Genomic DNA, 17,922 nt, shown 5'->3' with positions numbered 1-17,922 from the left:
GTGAGAAGCCATGGGTAGAAGTCATGCAGAGACCTAGAAATAGGACAAGCACCTTTTGCGCTGACGGGGAGCATAGCCGGAGTACATCTACATGTCCTATGCATTCAAGAGAGAAGTATCAGTCTAGAAAGGCAGGGGGCTGATGGAGCAGGCTTATGAAATTATGAACAGCTCCTTAACAGGGCTTATGTGATCAGATTCTGAGTCCCTTCTTTCCCCATCCCCCTATCCAAATCCATTTTCCATCCACTTTAAAAACTGAAGAACTATGGCCCCAAGAGGCATTTCCCAGGCAGTCTGGCCCCAGTTTGTGAGGATACGCCAGTTGTGGCAGACTGACAACTTGCCAATGTCCTTCCTTCCTCTCCTTGTTCCTTCTCAGGTGACACCAACTGGGCACACACAAGCCCAAAATAAAAACCAACTCCTGGCTTCAGAGTGGTAAAGCTCAACAAGGAACAGTGGTTTAGAATAACCTTATCAGAGAGCCAGCACATGCCCTTGTACTTGTCCGCTTGCAGATTCCACGTCATTCCAAAGAGGAAGAGCAAGTGGTAGCTAAAACTCAACCATCCATCTTCAGCCCTGAGGTCCATCAGGGAGGTAGATGAATAGATCCCCTCCAAGGCAGAGCCACCAAGCAAAATTACCTAGCCACTCCTAGGTCTCATTGAGACCAGTTTCCCCCAAAATGTGAAGCTATAAATAATTCAACTGCTAATACCACCAATTCCAAGCAGTACGCTGCCAAAGAGTGCTTAAGTTGAGGAGGCTGCTTTTCAAACATCTCCTGTATTCTGTTTTAGGCAAAGTTTATGGGTTAGAATTTATCCCAAGAGGCAGAGAATCCTAGAATTTTTAAGACTGAGAAAGCAGGGGCAGGGGACAGAGCGAGAGAAAGGAGGCTCCCTGGTGAGTAGGGAGTCCTGATGCCAGACTCGCTCCCAGGAACCAGGATCATGACCTGAGCCCAAGGCAGATGCTGACTAAGCAACCCAGGCACTGAGAATCCTAGAAATAAAAGTTACTCTTATTTTCAGTGGAAAATTTTTATTTCATAGTTTACAAATTTAAGTCATTTAACACGGGTACAACAGAAACGTGTGAACGTGAACCCTACACCACCCCCAAAAAGCATATGAAAACACACAAGGATAGGGAAATTCAAAACTAAGTTGCCTAAACGTACAATTTTCAAACTAAGCCTATCATTAAGGTCCGCGGCTTCAGTAGGAAAGCATGGTCCGTGAGTAGTGATCATGCAAGTCCACCTGGAGGGCACTCTGATCCCTGTTCAGCTTCAGCGCCTCGGAAAGGAGGCTGCGCAGCCGCTCGACACTATCAACCAAGCGGTTCACCTTTGGAAAAGTAATGAGTCTTTCCAGGGGCACGTAGAATTTCTTTCCCACACAGTAAGGCTTGGGGGAGCTCTCAATTTGGGCCCTTTGAGCGTCGGTGACGATTAATCCGTACCGTGGGACGCAACTGTCTTCTGGCACCAATCTACCGTTCACCTTTTTCTTCGGATCGACGATAAACCTCAGTCTCATAGAGTTGGAGGCTCTTAACACCTCTGCGCTCAGAACTAACAGGAGGTTTTTCTTCTCCTGTAAACTGGGATATGCTGTTGTAAAAACCTGAAGGAAAAAGATTTCATCACTTTCCTGCATCGCGAATTAACTGTACACTATGTGTATCAAACCCTACCAGCCGGGAGTGCAACATAATGGGAATCACTACTGGCACAGTTTCTGTTTTAAAGATTTAATCCTGATGATCACAAAGTATCCCAAAGCCAGGTTTCTACCAATTCACACCAACCCAATGTTCCAACTTGATATTAGAAGGAAAAGGGTATAAAAATTGTTAAAAGGGCAACGTGCTTATTCTTCACACCAGAACCTGAGAAGCTTGGAGGTTCAGGGGTAATTCCTTTCCTGAGCCCCACTATGAAGTACTGCTGGCTTTCCTCTTTCCTGCTGCTGCTGACAGGGGGAGGGTCACTGGCACATCAGCTTGGTGGTCTCTAAGGAGGTGGTCTCTAATCAACCCATGCCCAGTTGTGGGCATGAAAGCTTCTCCTAAGGTCATTTACACTTATCTCTACAGAGTTCAGCATCCTAACCCATGTGCTTCTTTCCCATTGCTTCTTTCCCTGGTCACTACCTCACAAAATACTCACAGGTTTCATAAACATGTTCCTCTGGTGTGGAAATGCATGATTCAGTTGCCTTTGCTTCGTTTTTCTGGAAGACCCCTATCTGGGTACAGTACCCAACATGCTCAGCTCCTGCTGGTGGAGACCCCACACCAGTAAACTCTACTGAGTAATTGTAGAGATTTGCCACATCCGAAGCCCTGAAATCAATTTTGAAACGCATTAACATAATGAGCTAAGATTTACAAAATGCAACACAGTGCCACACAGGGTTTACTTCCTTCTGAGGGGCTCAGGGTCCTGAATGTCAGTGTCCAAGTAATTGCAAAAATATGGAGAAAGGAAAAGTTAGAGCACAGTTTATGGGTAAAAAAAAGGAGACCACACTGGTTACAATCCCAATTGTTGCGCAATGCCAGAAACATGACCATCTGGCAAGGCCCTGGCAAGGAACACCCCTGGCAAAGCTCACCTACAGTGCCCTATGCCCTCTGCTTTGTTTCCTCATCTTCACACCACTACTGAGGCCTTCGTGTCAAGACACCTGGTGCCCCCCATACACTTTTCCATGCTTGCCTGTCTCATATGCCCAAATACGGAGGCTCCTTTATATGCGCCAAGCTGAATATTGGGAATTTATATGTAAAGAGACATCATAGCATTTTAAACTCCTGTGGGATACCACACACACACACACACACACACACACACACACAATATTGATAAGACTCGAACTCACCAGGTCTGAAACTGCATTCTGTTCCACTCAAATTTGTGATCTAAGTGTCTAAAGGTTGATGCTGGAAACAGGGGATTGAATTCAGAGTTTGGTGTGCTGATGATGATGATACGTGGGGAATAATAACCAAATACAACTTCAGGAAACTTGGCCAGATCTTCAGAATCTAAATGTTCTATCCTGAAATGGTCAACAGGAAAGAATGCAATTATTTTCATAGTTAAAGACTGTATTCATGAGACAGAGACAGAGGCAGAGGAAGAAGCAGCTCCTTGCAAGGATCCTAGATCAGGATCATGCTCTGAGCTGAAGGCAGATGCTTAACCACTGAGCCACCAAGGGGGCCCTAAAAAAATTTCCATCGCTACATTGATTTACCCCTTCTCTAAATATAGAACAGTACTTAAATGACTTAAACTCAACTCTTCATATTCGCACTTTGCACTTCATCCACGTTACCCCTTTTCAGGGCTCTCTGGGCTTCACTGAAAGTAACTAAAGAAATGAGCAAAAGTATAAGCTCCCAAGAAACCTGCAGGTCTAGGAGACCAGAATACATGCCTTAGTTGTGGGCTTCAGGATCAGATACCAGGTAGATTCTCACCCACACTCAAGAACCAGATCAACTAAGTACAGCCACTAGACCTGGGAAGCCATTCCTATCCTGATGCAGCAAGAGACACTGACAGAAAAATGCTACACAATATAAACAAACATTTTTAGGGCAAGTATGCTGTCCAACTCCCCATAACCACGACAGCTCAGCTGGATAGGTGATGGGGGCAGGAGATTAACTCCAGACCAGTAACTGGAAGATGCACAGGTACATGACTCAGCATCCTGGGTCTTCAATTTGGCTTCCTTGCAGTATGAATGCAAATACACAAAAATGTGTAGTTGCAGCTATAATGCACTTGAGTGAAATTGCTTTAAATTCATACATTAGACAAAAGAAAAATGGTTGGGGAGATCCCTGGGTGGCTCAGCGGTTTAGCCCTTGCCTTCGGCCCAGGGTGTGATCTTGGAGCCCCGGGATGGAGTCCCACGGAGCCTGTGGGGAGCCTGCTTCTCCCTCTGCCTGTGTCTCTGCCTCTGTCTCTCAAGAATAAATAAAATATTTTTCTGTCTCTCAAGAATAAATAAAATCTTTTTCTGTCTCTCAAGAATAAATAAAATCTTTTTCTGTCTGTCTCTCAAGGATAAAAAAAAAATTATTTATTCATGAAAGACAGAGGCAGAGACACAGGCAGAGGGAGAAGCAGGCTCCCTCTGTAGGGAGCCTGACGTGGGACTGGATCCCGGGACTCCAGGATCACGCCCTGGGCCAAAGGCAAGGGCTAAACCACTGAGCCACCCAGGCTGCCCTAAATAAAATCTTTTTAAAAAACAGGTACTCCTGCTATTTTTACAGCTTATCTGTAAATCTGAAAATAAAGCCAATCCTGTCAAAGCAATCTGCTTTACAAATTTAAATTATAAAATTTAGAGAACACTAAATTTACTGATACTAATTATATACAGCTTCTAATTTATACAGGAAGAATCAGTTTAATACTTACAATTCAATACATGTCATCAAGTCAAATCCAACCAAACGAGAGTCCTTCTGTACAGCAGAGCCACGATACAAGGTTATAGTCAAATCTAGGTCCCGAGGAACTAGATAATCCCCCACTGATGGGCTCAAATTACTTCTGCAAAAAACATAGAAGGGATCTTTCAATACTAATCTATTAAGAATCTCACCAGCTGTAGAATTCTAATAATTATCTAAATCAGTTTTCTATGACTTGATGTATTAAGCTCCAGGTCACAGGGGAACTTCCTCATAGATTACTGGTCAGACTAAAGAGCTGGTCCTGCTTAAATTAAACTTAAGACATTGTCCCAGGCCTTTTATGTTCTCTTGGTGTCCAACATTAAAGATTTTGCCATTTGAAAATCTGCAGTGCTTTGGCTATTGTAATTAACTGAGGCTATGCTTTCTCCACTGGTCAGAAAAACTTATTCTCCATATTATGATAAAGTCATTCGGGTGCACTTGAGGCTATCATGGTGCCAATCTTCTAAACCAAGCTGTATGGACACTTCCTCATGCTGCCACTAATTTCAAATTATGCACAGAAACTTGATATTACATTTCCCATTGAGAGGTACTGCCAGCGTAAGTATCTACTCCAACAAGATGTTCAATGCAATGATGGTATTTTAGCATCCATATAAGTGTGGCATCTCCAAAGCCCAAGTCTGCAACCTACAGATGAAACAGAACATTGAAATAGAAGTCAAATGACCAAAATTTTCAAGTGATTGAGAATTACCATATAAACCATTATGTCAAGATCCTTAGGTAGAACAAAATTAACCTGAAACCTAACAGGCGAGGGGTGGGCAGGGAGTAAATTGTGTTTTTGGCACCCAGAACCCACATGGAAGGTATCCTATAAAATGCTAAGTGTGCATACCAAACATCAGACAGATCTGATCTTGAACAGCGTTTTAGGGATTTATTCAGTGTTAATATAAATGTACATTAAGGGGATTAGATTATTAAATGGATCTTAATTATGCAAGAAGTCTGCATTCACCACAGCAAAATCACCTACTAAATTACAGATTTCCACTTTAGGAGAATACTTTAATGGACCCAATCCCAAAGATAGATAACCCAAATCAGCTTCTAGGGTAACTAAATGGCTTTTAAGGAGGAATCCAGGGATTTAATACTCAAGACAAGATTCCATATAATATTATCTTAAAAAGCAACGTGTTAAATCTGATTCAATTCTATCAGGAAACCAAAGTATTACAGCACTAAGTCCCATGTGAAAAAAAAGGGACTAACTCTCCCTTAGCAATGAGGTATATTCGATCTATTCAATCCAATTTTTCCTCAAACCTGTTTCACCAAAGAACCTTTACCTTCAATATTTTAGGTAAGCCTTGCAATCTACCACAATATTGCACTCAGTAAAGGGTTTCTGAAGCAGGCACATTTATGGGACAGTGGGAGAAGGGTTCATAGCATTAAAAAATCTGGTCCAAGAGCAAATTACAGCCTTAGGAAATTTTAAGGATCCCTCCTAGAAAAGGATAACCTCAGCTCAATACATTATACTATCCAATCACACCACCCTTGTATCCCCTGCCAAAAATGTTTGCTCCATTATTGAAAAAAAAAAAAAAAGCTTTTTCCTTTCTTGCAACAAATCTTTAAATAATCCGCTTACTAACTAAATTTTCAGTTTTTTTATGACTCAGTTAAGACAGTCGGAAAGAAATACCTTCTTGGGTTTATGTTGTTGCACTAAATTTTTAACAAAGAAGTATCTCTGCTTATATAGTGGCGGTCTGAACTCAATCACTTCCTTGGTGGGCACTTCTTCACAATTATCAACCATACTGTTGCACTGAAACAGAAAAGAGGTGTTCTAAAATCATCCACAAATTCAGGAGTTAAATAAGGAAAAACGAGCTTCACCACTCTCAATACATTGTCCTTTCAGCCACCTGTGTCTGGGAGAAGAAAAAAAAAAAAAATAATCACTCAGTGGTATTTCCTCCAGTTCATATAAGCTCCTTATGTCTTAAAAGTGAGGTTTTGGGTTTATACTTCCTAGAGCTAATGCATTTAAAACAGTCTCTAGGCAACTAACAGAGCTTCGAGTTCAAGTAGGCGGGAGAATGAGACTCCTTGACCAAACTACTCCCAAGCCCTCTGATTAGGCCTTGACCTGGACACCATCGTCTTGGGCCTGCTCAGGCCAGCTTGAAATTTGAGAATGAGACAGCACAAGTAGGGTGCAGGGCTGAGAAAGACTCCCTGGTGAGCAGTGAGCTTAACGCAAGGGTCTGTCCATGGACTCTGGGATCATGACCTGAGCCAGAGACAAACATTTGACTGAGCCACCGAGGCACCAAGAACCCTTAATGTCAACCAGATCAAATTTGTAACCACCCCTTGAAAATCTGATGGAGCTGTCTTACTGCCTTACCAAGAATCCTGTTAAATCAGTTTAGCAAGAGCCCACTCCCTTGTGGTCTCTTCCATCCACTCAGCCCTTCCGTTTGCTCATTGGCTATGAATCCCCGGCTGTTGAAAATGGAACTGAACACCATCTCTTCCCTACTGAAGACTTAATTTTTATTAACAAGGCATTTTCCCAGGTGTTCAGTAACCACAGTAGCAAGTAGCTACCAATTAGCACAGAAATATGACCTCGGTACTCCAAGTGTTCATGGGGCTGTTTATCCAGACACTTGGAAACGCAGACTCTCGGGCCTCAGGCCACACGCCTCAATCACCATCTTCAGTTAAAAACTCGGCTGATCCAAAAGCACATTAACACTAGTAAATACTATGAGTGTACTGTTTACCTCAATCCATCTCACGAATCCCTCTTGATACTCCTACAAGCAGGTTAAGAAAAGAATCATTACCTCTTTGTTTTCTCCCATTGCTTCCAAGTTTTCAAGTTTTGCTGCAACAAAAAAGCCGATGTACCCGAGCTCTGATTCGGCAAGCACTCGCTGTAAATACAAAGTACCACTTTTTGGGCGAGTCTGGACCCCACAGCTGCCTAAATGAGTAAAAAGAGCAAGCTCCCTCCCTTCTCTTTACCCGTTACCATTTAATTAACAGAATTTGCTCAACCTAAGCAGGGCTTCAGACAAAACAGGCTCAGAAACTAACAGCCACTTCTCACTAGCACAAACCCAGCTACATCCAGTAACCCCCATTCGTCCCCTTTCCGTTAAATTTGATACAAGCTGGACCATGAGTTCAGAGCCCCCAACTTCAGTAACTGATTTCTCAAGTGGCTCCAAACGTGCGGCTTGGAAACACCGACCGTGCGACCCCGAGGCGCCCGCTCCCCCGCGGGGGCGCCCGACGCTCGCAGGCCGCCTCCCGCCACGCCCGCGGGTGCACGCCAGGGGAGCGGAAGGCGCGTCCGAGCCCGCGCAGGCGGGACTTAAAGCCTTGCTTCTCAGCCTAAAATGTGGCCCGCGCGTCAATCACCAACTCCGGGGCCGCCGCTCGCCCCCGCGTGACCGCCCACACCCGCGCCCGCCACACCCGCGGCCACACCTGAGCCGCCCGCGTTACCCGCCCGCGGCCACACCTGAGCCGCCCGCGGCCACACCTGCGCCGGCCACACCTGCGCCGCCCCCTCCCCCGCGGTTCAACCCACGGCCCGGCCGCCCCGCCCGCGTTACCCACCCACACCCGCGCCGTCCACACCCGCGGCCACACCTGAGCCGCCCCGCCTTACCCGCCCGCGGCCACACCCGCGCCGCCCCCTCCCCCGCAGCCACGCCGCCCACACCCGGGCCGTCCACACCCGCGGCCACACCTGAGCCGCCCCGCCTTACCCGCCCGCGGCCACACCCGCGCCGCCCCCTCCCCCGCAGCCACGCCGCCCACACCCGGGCCGTCCACACCCGCGGCCACACCTGAGCCGCCCCGCCTTACCCGCCCGCGGCCACACCCGCGCCGCCCCCTCCCCCGCAGCCACGCCGCCCACACCCGGGCCGTCCACACCCGCGCGCCCCCCGCCCCGGTCTCGGGCAGCCCCGGTTCCCCAGGCGCGGGGCTTGGAGGCGTCGGTTTCGCGGCTCCTAACGGCCGCCGGCGCGTGCCCCAGGCCATTGCCCAGGCGGCGAGGGCGGGGGTGGGACATGCCCGCCGGGTGGGCGCTGGCCGGCGGGCGCAGAGGGCGGGGGCGGGGGAGCGCGCGGCCCGGCCTTGCCCCGCGTCCAGGGCGGCACCTCGCCTCCTAACCTGCGCCTCCCCAGCCTCAGAACGACCCGCGGGCCCGGAGGGGACTCGGCGCTCGGTGAGGTTGGTCCAATGACCTCTGAGCTCAGAAGAACGTTCCTCCAGCCCCCAAACCTCCAACCGGTCATTTCCGCGTGCAGGGAGGGCACCTGTGCAGGGAGGGCAACTGGACCATCTCTCAGAAACATTGCTGCATCCTGTGTCCTTCCCCTGCCAGACGTCCAACTGGACACTTTATAACCACTTATGTCTTTATTTTTTGGTCGGTGGAAGAGTTAGTTTCAGGAGGCCGAGAGGCAAAACTGCATTCTTTAGGGGAAAAAAATATTTTTAGTCATTTTAAGAGACTCAAAAGCTGGTGCTTATTAATGAATCGATAATCTGATATTCCGTAAATTATATATTAGAACTGCACTTTCAAACACTTAATGCCATAATATGCAAAGGACAGTAATAACAGCTTTGGAATATCACAAATAGCTTACTCAATTGGGTATTTTGAAGGGTCTAGTCTCATAGGAAAAACAACAACGCAAGGGTCACTGTTTTGAGACATTCCTATTGGCCTGGGGAAACTTTTTTTTTTTTTTGTTTTTTGTTTTTTAAGATATTATTTATTCATGAGAGACAGTGAGAGAGGCAGAGACATACGCAGAGGGAGAGGGAGAAGCAGGCTCCTTCGCAGGAGCCTGATGTGGGTCTCAATCCCAAGACCCTGGGATCATGTCGGCCAAAGGCAGAGGCTCAGCCACTGAGCCATCCAGGAGTCCAGAAACAGTAGCTTTAGTAGATTGTCTTCATTAGAGGAATATATTCCTTATTACAGGTATATCATTTAAACAGAATCTTAATAAGTGAATTCCACTTCTGGGTATTTTTAGATTAATTCAACAAGGAGGCCATTGTATTGAGGTGGCTCTAATGCTTGGGCAGCCTACACTTCAGCAAACCCAAACGTAAGCATGTAGATGCCTCAAGGTTAAAACATGGAAACCTGAGAATGTCCAGCGGCAGATAGTCCTTCCCAAATAAGGTACGTGTTTAAGCAGTAAGCAATCAAATAATTTCCTTGCTTTGCTTTGGCATCTTCCCTATACAAGTCTTCCCTCTAGCTCCTAACAGTGGTTAGGACCTACCCGATCCAAATTGATTTTTGCTCCAATTCCTAAAAATTTCAATATGCTTCAGTTTATCTATTAACAGTATATATGCAAAAGAACCGAAAGCAGAGGCTTAAACAGATATTTGTACACCCGTGTTCATAGCAGTATCATTCAGAGCAGGAAAAGGTAGGAACAATCCAAATGTCCACCGACAGTTGAACAAAAGTGGTGTATACATGCAATGAAATATCATTCAGCCTTTAAAAGGAAATGCTAACATGCTACAGTATAGTTGAACCATGAAGACGTGATAAGCCAGTCACAAAAGGACAAATACTGTAAGGGGCAGAGGGAGGAGGAAGAATAATTTTCAGTGCCACACTTTTCAGGAATATCATAGTTTTAGTCCTGTTCATTGTCTTTGAGGTTTTGTTATCTACCTGCAAACTGGGCCCGATCTTGAATTCTTCTAGTTTTCTCCAGTAGATATGGAGATTTTCAATTTTATCCCATCCTTCTGACTTGGGATCAATAAGAACAGAAACCATCCTTTTTCTAAAGCCCTGAGAGCTGAAGCTGGATGAGTTGATGAAAACTCCACTGAAGTCACCACAATAGCTCATAGTTCATGTATGGATAACCTTCATGCCTTGCTATGTGAGCCAAACCAGAAAGGTCACTGGAACACCTGATGATGTCACCAGAGACATTCAAACTGCAACCCAGGAGAATCTGATTACCACTGCCTCTCCTCATTCTAAAGATGCTTCAAGCCCAATATCTAGAAATCTTCTCCACTAACTGCCCTCTGGACCCAGAAACTCAGCTTATAGTCTGTTCATTAAGTTTTGTTTTTCTTTTGTTTCCATAGAAATGCCTCTTAAATTTTTTTTAAGATTTTTTTTTTTTTTTTTTTTAGAGAAAGAGTGCACAAGCATGAGGGTCAGAGGGAGAGGGAAAGATAACCTCAAACAGAATGCATTGAGCGTGGCTCCATCCCAGGACCCTGAGATCACCACTTGAGCCAAAAACCAAGAGTTGAATGCTCAACCATCTGAGCCACCCAGGCACCCCTAGAAATGCCTCTTATTAAATCCTGATTGCTTGCACCTCATGTAGGCCTGACTTTGGGAGCTCACCTGAAACACCACCTCCTGAAATGAGGTACAGCTCTTTAACCTAATTGACCTAGTCTCAGGATTAAGAGACTATTCAATGAGATCTGGGAAAAACTCAGGATTAAGAGACTATTCAATGAGATCCAGTGTGGAGCCTGCTTCTCTCTCTCTCATTAATAAATAAATAAATCTTTAAGAAAAAAAAAATTAAAAAATAAAAATAAAATGGTGCCTTGGGCTTCCTCTGGGATTTTTTTTTTTTATTTTTATTTATGATAGTCACAGAGAGAGAGAGAGAGAGGCAGAGGCACAGGCAGAGGGAGAAGCAGAGGGAGAAGCAGGCTCCATGCACCAGGAGCCTGATGTGGGATTCAATCCTGGGTCTCCAGGATCGCGCCCTGGGCCAAAGGCAGGCGCCAAACCGCTGTGCCACCCAGGGATCCCTTCCTCTGGGATTTACTTGTTCTTCCCAAGTATCTCTCCTGTATACATGAGGTATACATGTTAATAGACTTGTTTATTTTTCATATGTTAATATGTCTTTTAATACAGGAGTCTCAGCCAAAAATTCAAAAAGGTAGAGGGAAAATTAGTTTTCCTCTCCTTCAGTATGATACCATTTATATGAGATACCAAAAGTAGTCAAATTCATGGAGTGAGAAGGGTGGTTGCCAGGGGCTGAGCTGGAAGGAGGAACTGGGTGTTAATGGTTAATGAGTATAGAGTTCAGTTTGGGATGATGGATGGCGGTGATGGTTGCACAACAACGTGAATGTGCTTAATGCCACTGAACTATATACTTAAAATGGTTAAGTTTTAGCATAACATACAGACTTGTCAAATCAATATCCTTATACAGCTGGAAAAAATTTTAAATGTTATGAATATTTTACTACATATTAAAAATATTTAAACTTTTTAAGTTAATAAATGATCTGTACAGGATTCCTGGATTTAGAGTTTTTGCCTTAAGCTGCTAGCTGGATCACTTATGATGTTGAATTCTCATGTCTGACTCCCTCTCCGAATGTGCCTATTTTATCATTTTCCTGGTCTCCTGCTCTTTCAGTGTGAAAATCATCCTTGGCTTTATCCACTTCCACCCTTCCCACATTTGGACAATCGCCAAATCTTGACCTCTTCAAGCTGTCAGTTGCATCTGCTCCTTCCAGTGGCCAGTACCCTTGTTTACCCTTTGTCATCTTGTTTTCATGCCTAATCTTACCTTCCTACACTAGATTGTTAAATCCCACTGAGACCATGCTCTACACCTTCGGAATGAGTTTATTTTTTTTTTTTATTTTCTTTTTTTTATGATAGTCACAGAGAGAGAGAGAGAGAGAGAGAGAGAGAAAGGCAGAGACACAGGCAGAGGGAGAAGGCAGGCTCCATGCACCGGGAGCCTGATGTGGGATTCGATCCCGGGTCTCCAGGATCGCGCCCTGGGCCAAAGGCCGGTGCCAAACCGCTGCGCCACCCAGGGATCCCCTTCGGAATGAGTTTAAATGAATAGGCCAAATAAACCTGTCCCCACTCACCATACTTTCTTTCTCTTTACCCTGTATTATTTTTCTTAAAGATTTTATTTATTAGAAGAGAGCGTGAGCCGGGGGTGTGGTGGTTGGGACAGAGGGAGAGGGCGAGGACAACTCCCTGCTGATCAGGGAGCCCAACATGGGCCTCCATCCCAGGACTCCGAGATCATGACCTGAACCAAGGGCAGACCCTGAGCCACTCAGGCGCCCCTCCCCGGTGTTATTTTTTGCCGTAGCACCTACTGCCATCTGATAACCTATATATTTGTTCATTTGCTTATTGCCTGTTTCCTCCTCTTAGAATATTAGCTACAAGGAACTTGTAAGGAAAGCTAACAAAGCAAATTTGTTAGCTCCGGTGTCCAGAGCACTACCCGCCTGGTACATCGCAGGCCCTCAGTAAACCTTTCTTAGATAAAGAATTATCATATTTGGTGCCTTTTGTTGTAAAATTATTTTTATGGTAAAATAAAATATTGGACTTTGGCCAACTGAGAGGAGGTCTCTGGATGGATCCGTGCACATCTGTAACAATGATTTCCATAATTCTAAACAAGTTTGTGTGTGTGCTTTTATGTATGTGACTGAGAAAAAGAGATACACACATAGATTATGTTCTCATAATTTTCTACACAATTATACTGATTTTCTTTATAGTTAAAAAATTTTAATATGGATTTGGCTATTACTCTCTAACCTTTCAAAATTTACTTACTCCTCTGAGTGTCAACTTTTCAGCTGAAAAGTGAGAAATAAGATTACCCATTCAAGGGGTGCCTGGGTGGCTTAGTCGGTTAAGTATCTGTCTTTGGCTCATGTCATGATCCCTGGGTCCTAGGATGGAGTCCTACATCAGCTCCCTTGCAGCAGGGAGCCTGATTTTCCCTCTCCCTCTGCCCCTACCCCCTGCTTGTGCTCTCTCAAAATCTTAAAAAAAAAAAAAAAAAAATGACCGTTGAATAAATATACAGTATACCTATTATAGAGCAAGTACTGGTTTGAGTGAAAAAGATAGAGGTACTTATGACTTCCAGTCCAGCATTTGTGGGTGTGTAACAGGAGCACGGGCAAGGGCAAGCTGGCTGCAAGGGTCTCAAACAGATCAGGTTCAGCCACTGGCTGCTGATAAAATCCAGAGGCAGAGAGAGTGGTGGTAAAAGAAGGAAAGAATTTATTTTAGTGAGGCCAACACTAAGAAGACAGTGGACTAACTTCTCAAAGACTGTTTCAAAAGTGCTGAAACTACTTCCAGGTTTATATAAGGAAAATGAAGGACAAAGGTTGGGGGTACATGTAGGTAGGCTAAAAAGGTCAGGCCGATTACTGACCTGGGGTCAATCACTAGGACCTTAGGGACCCGGGGCAGTCTTTATTCTTGAGGAGTAGTTTCAGTTCCCACCAAGGATGCTTTGCACACAGGGTCTTTTGCGTGAGTTAACAGGTAAGCTGGAAACAAAGAACTTAATCAGAAAGTATAGATAGGTCAAAATGGAGGCAGCAGAGGTCCTCTTTCACGTGTCTGCCATGCAATAAGTGACCAACAGTTATCCTGGATGCCAGATTGAGTCTGATGCTCAAAATAGGATGAAATATTTAGAGGCCTTGAGAGAGATGTGAGGCAGAAACACTTTGCCAACAACTATATCTTCGTGTCCAACCAGATGAACACGGCCGAGGTTGACAAAGTGACAGGCAGGTCAACAGGCAGTTCAAAAATCTATCGTATCTACAGAGCCGTTCTCAGGAGAGGCGAGTCAGATGACTCCACCCTATCTGGCCAAGGTTGACAGCATTATCTCAAAGAACTTCTGAATGGGGAGGGTCACAGATGTGGAATATTTGTCATAAAACAATTGTGGCACACACGCACACATCCCCGCCAAAATATTTACCGGGTTTCTGCTGCAATCAGTTGTGAGGATGGAATTACTAGGTGGAAAAGACTATGGAGGAAGAAGATTGGAAAGGATTAAAAATCAAGCATTCATTCTAAGATATACCAACGTTGAGATGCATAAAGGACATCAAGTAGAAATTATTAGAAAGATAAACTAATGTGCAGCTTACCTCTCAATCACTTTTCAACCAGCTGAAAATAACTTTAAAAGATTTTTAAGTAATCTCTACACCCAACATGGGACTCAAATTTACAACCCTGAGACCCAGAGCCGCAGGCTGCACGGACTGAGCCCGCCAGGCACCCCTTAAATTAAAACTTAATAAAACATATCCTAGGAAACTAAAATGTGAGCCATCAGCTTTTCTAGCAAACCATTAATCTCCAGGACATTTCTGAGAATCTGTGCAGTGCCCTCAGCCCTATGTGCCCTGCAGCTAAAGGACTTTGTGATGAGCTCATTCAAAGCTTCCTAGAGGCATTCCCATTGTCCACAGTTTTTTTCTACTGATACCAGGGTAAAATTTATATGCCAGCTTGGCTGGGCCACAGTGCCCAGCAATTATTCTGGACATTTCTATGAAGGTGTTTTTTGTCTGAAATTAACATCTAAATTGTAGTCTTGCAGTAAAGCAGATAACCCTTTACAATGAGGGTGGGCCTAATCCAATCTGTTGAAGGTCTTAAGAGAATAAAGACTAATCGCCTCCTAGCAAGAAGGAAGTTGGCCAACTAACTGCCTTGGGCTCCAAATACAACTTCACCCTGTGTCTCCACCCCGATGGCCCACCCTGCAGCTTTTGGACCTACCTTCCTCCTCAATAACATAAGCTAAGTCCTTAAAATAAATAAATAAATAAATAAATAAATAAATAAATAAATAAATAAATAAACATAACAGACACATTTGGTTCTCTGGAAAACCCTGCCTGATACAGCTTTTTTTTTTTTAACATACTATTTTTTTTTAATTTTTATTTATTTATGATAGTCACACACACACAGAGAGAGAGAGAGAGAGGCAGAGACACAGGCAGAGGGAGAAGCAGGCTCCATGCACCGGGAGCCCGACGTGGGATTCGATCCCAGGTCTCCAGGATCGCGCCCTGGGCCAAAGGCAGGCGCCAAACCGCTGCACCACCCAGGGATACCCCTGATACAGCTTTTGAGTTCTCTCCTGTGTGTTCTCTCTTGGGCTGTCAGAAAAAAAAACAACGGACTCTGTGGGACCCAAGAAATTCAGAAAATGTCCCCCACCCCTGGCTCCTAGATAAGCAACAACTGCAGCCTGTAGCCCAAGTCAGCTCCAAGGAAAACCGCTGGGCACGCCCTTATTGGAATGAGGAACTAAGAGCTTGAGAAACTCCCCCACCCTTCTGGAAATCCCCTAGACCAGCGCATAAAAACCCAGCCTGGAAGCCCCCTGGGTCCAGGTCCCTGCCCCGCCTTGTCAGGCACACTTGGGCCCAAGCTCGAGCTTGCTAATAGACCCTCGTGCGCTTGCATCGGTGTCGGCTCCTTGGTGGTTTCTCGGATTCGCAATCTTGGGCACGACATTTGGGGGCTCGTCCGGGATCCGAGAGACCCCAGGACCCCACCCGGAGGGTCCCGCGCCTGGTGAGTGCACTCCACCTTCCTCTACCTGTTGCGCGCCTGCTCTGAGCTCCCTGCCCTCCTCCTACCTGCAGGAAGGCCAACCCGTAGAGGGGGACACTGGCTTGGGCGGGCGCGCTGGCGGCCGGCGCCGGGGCCTGGGGGGGCGGGGTCCCCGCCTGGGGGGAGGGCCGGCTGCCCCCCATCGGTTCACTTTCCGTTTTGTCTCCGCGGCCGCACCGGGACGTTTGTCTGCGTTACTGTGTCCTTGTTCATCGCCACGGCTGTCTGTGCCCCGGCGTGGGCGGGGGCGGGTACATGGCGGGGCGGACACAACCCCCCACACTCTTCCGCTCTCCCACTTCTCGGACTTTAGGGAAAGGGCTCAATCCGAGCACGGACATACGGAGAGGGAAATTTCAGACCTGTTATCCTACAGGTTCAGGCCGTGATCTGCAGGGACAAACCGGACGCCACCCCGACCAGGTGCCCTACATCCTGGCCTGGCGGGACAGGGTCCAGAGTCCCCCTCCTTGGCTAAAACCATTTTTACCCCCAAGCAGGACCTCCCAAGATCCTAGCCCAGCGAAAGGCCGAGAAGGCGACCGACTCTACGACCCAAGCGCCCCTTTACCCGGTCGTGCAGGATTCCTCCCCCAGGACCTGATCCTCCCGCCGCCCTGCCGGAGGCGCCGGGGGCTGCAGACGGGGCGCCCCTCCCTGACGGGTCCGGGAGCGAGACCCGAGAGCTACCGAGGTCCTGGCCGTCCTCCAGCAGTGATTCATGTAATTGGAGAACCCAAAATGCAAAGTGCTCGGATAACCCGAAAGGTCTAGTCGGGCTTTTAGATGCTGTTGGAGTAAGTCCGGGGGTCGCTGCACCCGCGCCGGCCAGTTGCCCCCCAGGCGGCCCGCCGAGGACCATCCCCTGAAGCTAGGGCGGCGTCGCTCCCACTTACCCGCTAACATCACCTGCGCTGTAGCCCCTCGCGGCTGAAACTAACCCCCACTCACCAAAATCTGACGTGGATAGTTCATAACGCAGCCACGGGAGAAATCTACCCCGATCCTGCTGGCGGTGCTATGACACCCGACCCCCCTTCTGCCCTAATGCTTGCAGGTGGAGCCAAAATCCCGGCAGCAAAGGCCTCACCTTACAATCTGTGTCAGGCCAGGGGTCCTGCCTAGGTCTCCAGGCCACTACCGGGTCCTGTGCGACGGCAGGCGGCCTATACACAGAACCGGTGTCATTACCGCCCCAAGACAGCTGGGGCCTGCTCGAGGGATTAACTCCCTGCGCTCAGGGACAGGTTATGAACAGAACTGGGGGCTTCTGCGCGCTGGTTCAACTACTCCCTAGAATCATCTATTGTTCAGACGAGCAGGTACTTCAATGGATGGACCCCCCAGGGGCGAAATAAAGGAGAGCCCATCTCTGCTGTCACCACCGCCACCCTACTAGGAATTGGTTTGGCTGGCGCAGGAACAGGTATTGCCTCACTGGCCACCCAGGCTTCCCACTACAGTAACCTTGGGGCTGCCATTGACGTAGAAATAGTAACCTTGGGGCTGCCATTGACTTAGAGAGCGTAGAGACCTCCACTTCCCGCCTCCAAGAATCCCTAACATCTTTATCTGAAGTGGTGCTCCAAAACAGGAGGGGCTTAGACCTAATTTTTCTGCAGCAAGGGGGAATCTGCTGCCCTGGACGGAGTGCTGTTTCTGCACTGAGCACTCTGGGATCATCTGAGAATCAATGGTAAAGGTCAGGGAAGGACTGGCCAGGCAAAAAGAGTGAGAGCAAGAGCAGCAACAGGGGTGGTTCGAATCCTGGTTTGATCATTCCCCCCGGCTAACTACCTTGTTGTCCTCCCTAGCTGGCCCACTTATCATCCTCCTCCTCCTGATCTTTGACCCTGCTTCATTAATAAACTAGTGGCTTTTGTCAGGGACGGGGTTAACCCCCATTCAACTCATGGTGCTAAGGCAACAATACTAAC

The 17,922-nt window shown here is 46.8% G+C and overlaps 1 protein-coding gene across 1 annotated transcript; it reads right to left on the bottom strand.

Annotated features, from left to right (window-relative positions):
• Positions 1-1,054: 1,054 nt before the first annotated feature.
• HENMT1 (HEN methyltransferase 1) lies at positions 1,055-17,712 on the bottom strand. Its single transcript, XM_041747268.1, has 7 exons — positions 16,557-17,712; positions 6,182-6,307; positions 5,036-5,151; positions 4,457-4,591; positions 2,898-3,077; positions 2,172-2,358; positions 1,055-1,637 (listed from the first exon to the last, which is right to left on the bottom strand). Exons 1-7 carry the CDS (start codon positions 16,845-16,847, stop codon positions 1,227-1,229), a joined length of 1,446 nt encoding a protein of 481 aa, XP_041603202.1. The 5' UTR covers positions 16,848-17,712; the 3' UTR covers positions 1,055-1,226.
• Positions 17,713-17,922: the final 210 nt, after the last annotated feature.

Source organism: Vulpes lagopus, chromosome 3, assembly GCF_018345385.1.
Source record: "Vulpes lagopus strain Blue_001 chromosome 3, ASM1834538v1, whole genome shotgun sequence".
In the NCBI taxonomy this organism is placed as follows: domain Eukaryota; kingdom Metazoa; phylum Chordata; class Mammalia; order Carnivora; family Canidae; genus Vulpes; species Vulpes lagopus.
This window is presented reverse-complemented; position numbering and strand designations above follow the sequence as displayed.